Raw genomic sequence first — 7696 nt, 5'->3', positions numbered from 1 at the left:
TAGCCTAGCTTTATAACTAACTTATAAGGGAATATAGGTAAGGTAACTATAGAGTAGGTCTAGGGTAAAAAGTTAAAGGTATATATTAACTACTATACTATTTAACTTTTTAATATATAAAATAAGGCTAAAAACTATATAAATACTATAGTATATAACCTTATAAAAGGTACTAATAGTAAAGAACTATTCTACTATTTAGATATATATATAGAGGTAAGTAAAATTAATATATTTAAATAGTTAATAATTAATAGAAGATATAGAAAAATATAGATTAAAGTAATAGCCTAAGAACCTACTTACTAAGAAATACTAAATACTATTAAACCTATTAAGAATTATTATATAATAGTAAATTAGTATATAGGAGAGGCTAGTTTTTACCTAGGTAGCCCTAGGTCTATACCTAGTATAGTAAGGTACTAGTATAAGTCCGCTACTATAGTTTTTCTAGTATTTATAAGTTTATTAAGGTACTAGAAGAACTATAAGGTTTAATTAGGGTAATTTAATAAATAAATAAATATAAAGGAGTTAGGCTTAAGCTTACTCTAGGCTAGGCTTGGCCTAAGGCTACTATAGGTACGCCCTTAGCACGCCCTCTTTATATGCTATAGTAGATAGATAGACTAGCTTTTCCTCCTCTCTTACTCTATAAGAGAGTTAATACTATTATAACGCCTATCTACAGATACCCTAGGGCTAGTCCTTAACAATTAAATAATATAAGACTTATCTAAGACCTTATTAATATAGGTAGGTATAAATAATAAAAAAGTAAAATAAATACTATTATACTTATTAGCTATTTATTAAGTAGTATTTTTTATAATTTATTATTGCTCTATATACTTATTATCTTGACTTAAATTATATAAGCATTGGCGGGAAATTGGAAGTGGTGACCGACTGTAGGTTAGCGCACGCACTTCCCATGTAGGTACCGAAATCCGACCAATGATGGACTTACTGGACTGCAATTGAATTCTACACATGCGACGAGAAACCGGAGATATTCGTAAACTACCTATGAAGCATCCTAAACTGACCTAATAACGTTGGTACCGTCAACGGTACTGATGTATTTGTCGTGACGCACAGAGTCTGTGTATTTTGGTGCGTTGGTGGGGCTCGCGGCAGGATCCACCAGCGCCGAGACTCCAAGGCTCACCTTCTCGGGAGAATGGAGCAGCGTCTCTTGACATGTCCGACCACATTCCTCACACAAGCCGCGAGCCCTTCTTCCATTTATCCCTAACGACTCTCCTGCTTCTGTTGACTCGAGAGAAGCCATATTTCTGACGACAGCACTGCACAGTATTGGGGCACGTGTGCGCTTTCGAATTTCCTCTACAAAGCCGTTGCGCCCGCCCGATTGGTCTTTACATTCCCGTCTTCGATAGTACTGGCCTGCCACGGAGTCTAGGCTTCGCGATAGCTGCGTCACCACAATCAAGGACAAATCAGAAGGCGATGCGGCGCCGGTGCCCATGCAAATAAATTATTCTTTTTCTACAGTCAGATACTGTGACGAGACGACGGTCACCACACGCACCGTCCAGTGTATGGCCTAGAATATACGGTAGCCAGGAACGACCAGCTGCAATAGCATCCTTGACGACAATGGCTTCGAACAATGACATACAACAAGTCGATTTATCGAAACAGACATCAAAGGATTCTGCCAAAGACAATAGCAATGCTGAAAGCCAAAGCCGTCGATCGCCTACACTGGGCACTACCACCGTATCCCCCGAGCACAAGACCGAGGATCAATCTACAACAAATCACGGCGCCAGTAAGATAGCGCAAAGCACCACCAAAGACGCAGAGCAGATATCATTGAGAAATGCATCGAATGTCGAAAGTGTTCAAGCTACCGACCACGCTGATCCTACCGCTGCTGGCCATCAAACACTCAAGGAATCCGGTGACACACGACAACACCCTGAAGTGCCAGAGAAAGGCAAAAATGCAGACTTGAATCAAGATGCAGCACCAGAGAGCAATACAACAGCTATCGCAGACACAGTGTCTGAGACTGAATGGTCGCAGACTGGCGGCGGAACGGAATCGCTGTTGGTGTCTCCGCTGACCCATCCAAATGGCATGAACATGTTTCCGTCACTCTCTGCAACAGAGCAAGAGCAGATGTCGTGGGAGGCTTTTACACAGGCGGAGGAGTCGATTGTTGCTGAAGATGCATCAGAGGGCTTCCGGGACGATGCGTCTGACGGAGGGTACGCAAGCGAAGGGTTCAGCTCTGGCAGTACTTCTGCAGAATCATCGGTTCGGGACTACATGTTTGAAAATGGTCGCCGTTACCATCGCTTCCGTGAAGGAGCCTACAACTTCCCCAATGATGACGTGGAGCAAGAAAGAGAGGACATGAAACATGCGATGGTGAAGCTTCTCTGCGGTCAGAAACTGTTCTTTGCGCCTATTGGCGACAATCCGCAGCAGATTCTAGACATTGGCACCGGAACAGGCATCTGGGTCATCGAAAGTGAGTCGACTCATTCCTGGGAGACGCAGCGCTCGAAGCTGACATCGGCCATGTTGTTTAGTGGGCGATCAATTTCCAAGCGCCAGTGTTCTCGGAATAGATCTTTCCCCAATCCAGCCTGATTGGCTACCGCCTAACGTTAGATTCATCGTTGACGATGCCGAGTCTCCCTGGCTACACCCCCGCAATCACTTCGACTACATTCACTCCAGACACACCGTCATGGCCTTGAAAGACTGGATGCGTCTCTTCAGGCGGGCATTAGAGTGAGCGTTCTGCCATGGACCTATCCGTTTTCATTTTGCTGATGGTTTGATTCTAGGCATCTAAAACCCGGCGGCTGGATAGAACTGCAAGAGATTCACCATTCGCCTCGAAGTGCCAACCCTGATGCAGACTTACCGGAAACCCACCCGGTTGCTGAGTTCTGGTCTCACGTTAGTGCAGGATTGGGAAAACTAGGCGTAGACCTCAATATTTCCTCGGGCGGCCAGTTGACCAAGATGCTGCAAGAAGCCGGCTACGTAAATGTTACGGAGCGCGTCTTCCATGTACCAGTTGGAACCTGGCCAAAGAACAAAGTCCTCAAAACTGTGGGACTATATTGGCGCACAATTCTTCTAGATGGCTTGCAGGCGATCGCGCTTGGGCCAATGGTACGGGGATTGAACTGGAATCGCGAAGAGGTGGAAGTTTTTCTCACTGGCGTTCGGACAGCATATCATGACAATGCCGCGCTCATGTACATGCCTCTTCACATCATATACGCGCAAAAACCGGAGAATATGGGGTAAAGCTTTTACGGAGACGCTATAACGGGGAGGCTATCGTGGAGCAGCTAAAGTGCATCGAGCTCGGCTGGTTATTGAATAGAACTTGCGGACTACAAGGACCACGCTGTATTTTTTGTGTATATAGGGCATTGGGAGATGTTGCGCGCGGGAGCCTGGACAACATGTTTAGAAGCATTTACGATGCGGATGATTAATATGTTGCTTCGGCCACGAGAGCAATCACGGAATGCTGCGACTACTACGGAGGTGTACAGGATGTTGGATGCCGGTTCTTGATTTTTTGGACTTTCTTTTCTTTTTTCTTCTTTTCTTTGATATCAACAGTATCATTGTGATCCGATTACCTTTATTCGTTGGTATTACTGAATGCGAGAGGAACAGGTGCAAAGACTGCAGGCAGCGAAAGAAGCATGGTTTCGATGCTGATTCATGGTTCGTGTGAAGCTGGCTAGAATATTGGCATTGACAAGGTATTACGAAGTACCAGTAGCAAGAAAGCTAGAGAGGGGAGGCGGCCGTGGGGAGCTCATGCAAGTTAGGGATGGTAAAAGTTGAGAACGGGTATTTTCCGACGCTACCAATGTTAATAAAGCGCTAAATGCGCGGAACGCTGCGAACCCGGTTTCCAGGATGACTTGGATGTAATCCAGCAAATCCCTGAAAGATCGTACATTGCACTTGCCCCAGTTTTCATAAAACGATGTATGGAGTCTAGGTACCTCATTTCTCACGTCTTTATAGCTCGACAGCACATGTACAAGTCTGTACTGAGCTCTCCAGTTGTATAAAAATTTCGAGTATATCATTAGTGCGATTCATCCCACCCAGGTAACTCCGTTACTCATTCTCTTTGTGGTGCGCCGCAACATGTCATGCACGATCTTTCAGGGATTAATCTGTAGCTGTATAGAGTGTATGTATCCGTATACTGATGCAATGTGGCAGGGCTCATTCTGCACCAATCACCAGAAGGCACGCACATGTATCCAATCGCGAAAGCGCCCACGCCATTGGGACAGAAACTGCCGGGGCCGCGCGCGGGGGTTGGGAGTGTGGAAGTGTGGACTTGGCTGTCTGACTATCTGACCTGTCATAATTGACCCATGTGGTCGTTTGGCCTATTTGTTGAAGAGCCAGCCTGTTCGGTTTTCGCTGAGACCCTGGAACATGCATCTATGTACTTACATATGCCCAGGAGAACCGGGAAACCTACAGCCTGCTACCGACACTGATACTGGTTGGTGAGCAGCTGCTTTGGGCTACAAGCCAGCCAGCCTCTCCCTTTACTCTGCCTTTACTGCACGTGAGCCTTGCAAGAAGGACAATCCGACAGGGTTGGTGTGCATTACGGCGGCCCTTACTCCGTACGCGGTGGGGATCACGTTCAGCATTATCATTATTAATAGGGTGTATTGGGAGCTATTGCCAGCCAACCTGAGCCAGCTTGACGGCCTTTTTAGTGGCTCCGTGGCTCTTCTAGACGCGACACGTCTCTACCGAACTAGTTAAAAAAGAAAACTGGATTTGCCTATATCTACACCAGCAGAGAACAACACTATTGTTACTACGTACACGACGCTAAGTATAGCTAGCTGCCACTCTTCATATACTTGTGCTTGTATAAGCACTTCGCGTTCATTTCTTGTCCCGCTGCCTCGGGTGCGAGCGCTGGCGCCACTTGGGATGCAGCAGTTGCTCCTGAGCCGTCGCTTTGGCTACCTGCCGGCGTCCTGGTACGGCAAACCCACTATGCCACATCAAATATAATAATATGGCTGAAGAAGGTGCATTTCCCATACTCTAGATCGCCGACACACGACGTTACCCTTCCCGATTGCTGCCTTGCCTTGGTTGAACCCTAAACCAAGACGTGGCCGGCGACCGAGTCCTGCTTCCTCACGTCCGAGCACGCACCCCTCCGAGGCTTTTTATGAGCATCTTCCGCATCACTTGCTTGACTGCCATCTCGCAATTCCAGCTCAAAGCTTCATCTACCTGCACGCGCTGGTAGTAGCAAAATGTAGGCCCTCGTCGTCTCATAATAAATGAAGCCACCCACCCTCCCTTCACGCCCATATACCCTTCCTCTTTCGCTAGGCCCCGCCACTGCGCTGCACGACGTCTGGGTTGCCTTCCTCTTGCAGATCGGTGTACTGCAATTATACAGCACTTTCGACGAGCACAGTCTGGCGTCCATGCACATGAAGCAGAAGCTTGCTATTATGCAGTGCTTACTCGCTGGCGATTCAGGAGGGCTCGGCTGCTGAGTGCACCGCAAGCGCCATCTAATTATCCCGTCTGTCTGTCGACAGGGAAACCAAGGATAATCGAGAACTCAAAGCTTGGGCGCCTCTTCGATTGCAATTCTATGCGACGGAACCATGCCGCACGCCACTTATGTGCATAATGCCCACCCTCCCTGCTGGCCTGGTGGCAGCTGCCCTGATCCTCTACTTTCACTTCGTTTCTGTCATTGCCAGCTCGTCAACCAAGGCCTTATCAATACCCGCGTTGCAATTGACTCCCATATTGCTGCCTGCACTGCTAACTTGCGACAGTCTTAGATCCGTCTCCCCCTGAACAATATATCTAATTTCCTGTATAAATTGGGAATGGGCAAGTTCAAGTCCTGGATCCAGGGCTCAAGCGCTGGATCATCACGGCCAGCTACGACGGAGGAAAAGAAACTCAACCGGCGATCATTCTCCGGAATAACACAACTCAAACCTAAGCGGGAGATTGAGAATCACCTGGGCACCGAAGAGCAGAACATCGGATCCAAAGTCGCAACAGAGACAAAATTGGAAACGCTAGTCGACTCTCGCTTGATTCATCTTGCAAAAATTATCAGCACGGAATCCAACAAACTTGACAGCTACTGTAAGAGTCAAGGACTTGCACCCCCGTCCTTTGACGCAGATGCCCCACAAGATTTCCCAAAGCTTCCTGATGATATTCAGAAGAGTCGCCGTGAAATTATTTTCGCTGCCAATGAGCTTTCAAGTCTAGTCCGTGGCCCACGCGAGAGCGTGAGATGGGGAGTTTGGGGTGTAAGTCGACTAGTCCTTTACCACTCATACGACGGACACTGAAATGAGAGTGCAGTTTTTGGACTCTTTAACTCTTCAGATCATCAATCACTACGGGATCGGTAGGTCTACATCGCTTTCAACCGACGGAATGCACATTGTCTAACTTCGTGCAGCTGCTCTTGTGCCTGCAACGGGGACCATATCTTTCGCCGAACTACAGTCCAAGACTTCACTGGACGCGATAAACCTTGCTCGGATCATGCGCCATGCGATGACAAACCACATTTTCTGCGAGCCAACTCCAGGAACTATTGCGCATACTGCGTTGTCTCGCTGCCTCGCTGATGATGATGCCCTGCAAAATTGGATTGGTTTCAACTCGGAAGACATTTTCCCGGCATCGGCCAACGTATTGAAGTCTCTTCAAGCGTACCCTGAGGCAACGTCTTTGACCACAACCGGTTTCAACTTTGCGTTCGACACCGTAAACAAAGAACCCATGTTCGTTACTTTCGGAAAGAACCCGAAAGCCGCAAAAAGAATGGGCGCAGCCATGGCCAGCCTGACTGGAGGAGAGGGGTATGAGGTCCATCATTTTGTTGACAATTACGACCTTGCAGACATTGATCAGAATAACGGAACCTTTGTTGATATTGGTGGTAGCCACGGCTTTGTTTGCGTGGACCTGGCAAAGAAGTGGAAGAACATCAAATTCATCGTCCAAGATTTACCGAAAACAGTCGAAAGCGCGCCGAGCCCCATTTCGGAAGATGACGCTGTTGCCAGCAGAATAACGCTTCAAGCCCATGATTTCTTCAAGGAGCAACCAGTCAAAGGAGCTGACGGTGAGTGAATCGTTAACTCACTAGCGTAGTTTGACTTGAATTGGCTAACATGCACTGTTCAAAAGTATACTTTTTCCGTTGGATCATTCATAACTATTCGACGCCATATGCGACCAGCATTCTCAAGAGGCTCATCCCGTCCTTGAAACCTGGCGCTCGAATTGTAATCAATGACCATTGCTTCCGGCAGCCTGGCGCAGAAAATCCTTGGGATGAGAAGCTGATGAGGGGTATGGATATGATTATGCTCACCCTGTTGAATGCGCAGGAGCGCGATGAGGCTGAATTCAAGGCTTTATTTGCTGCCGCGGATCCTCGTTTCAAATTCCAGGTGAGTCGACTGGCCGGCAATCACTTCCAGAATAAACACTGACTTGAATCAGGGCGTAACCAGAGCGCAGGGCTGCCGCATGAGTGTCGTCGAGGCTGTATGGGACCCAGAACAGAATTCTACACCTTCAAAAGTCAGGGAATTAGAGCTATAAGGAAGACAAGTAGTGTACGAAAAAGAGTGAT

General features: G+C 47.3%; 2 protein-coding genes across 2 annotated transcripts; both read left to right on the top strand.

Annotated features, from left to right (window-relative positions):
* Window positions 1-1626: 1626 nt before the first annotated feature.
* Window positions 1627-3303, top strand: CCM_03341 (Methyltransferase type 12; the record flags this gene model as incomplete). Its single annotated transcript, XM_006668492.1, has 3 exons — window positions 1627-2509; window positions 2571-2775; window positions 2832-3303. 3 exons carry the CDS (start codon window positions 1627-1629, stop codon window positions 3301-3303), a joined length of 1560 nt encoding a protein of 519 aa, XP_006668555.1.
* A 2406-nt stretch (window positions 3304-5709) lies between these two features.
* On the top strand, window positions 5710-7665 carry CCM_03340 (O-methyltransferase, putative; the record flags this gene model as incomplete). Its single annotated transcript, XM_006668491.1, has 6 exons — window positions 5710-5772; window positions 5868-6353; window positions 6433-6454; window positions 6509-7180; window positions 7246-7511; window positions 7564-7665. The coding sequence occupies 6 exons, from the start codon at window positions 5710-5712 to the stop codon at window positions 7663-7665; spliced, it is 1611 nt and encodes a 536-aa protein (XP_006668554.1).
* Between the last annotated feature and the right edge of the window lie 31 nt (window positions 7666-7696).

This window comes from Cordyceps militaris, assembly GCF_000225605.1.
Source record: "Cordyceps militaris CM01 unplaced genomic scaffold CCM_S00002, whole genome shotgun sequence".
In the NCBI taxonomy this organism is placed as follows: Eukaryota; Fungi; Ascomycota; class Sordariomycetes; order Hypocreales; family Cordycipitaceae; genus Cordyceps; species Cordyceps militaris.
Note: the sequence above shows the minus strand (reverse complement) of the source record. Positions and strands in the feature narration are given on the sequence as shown.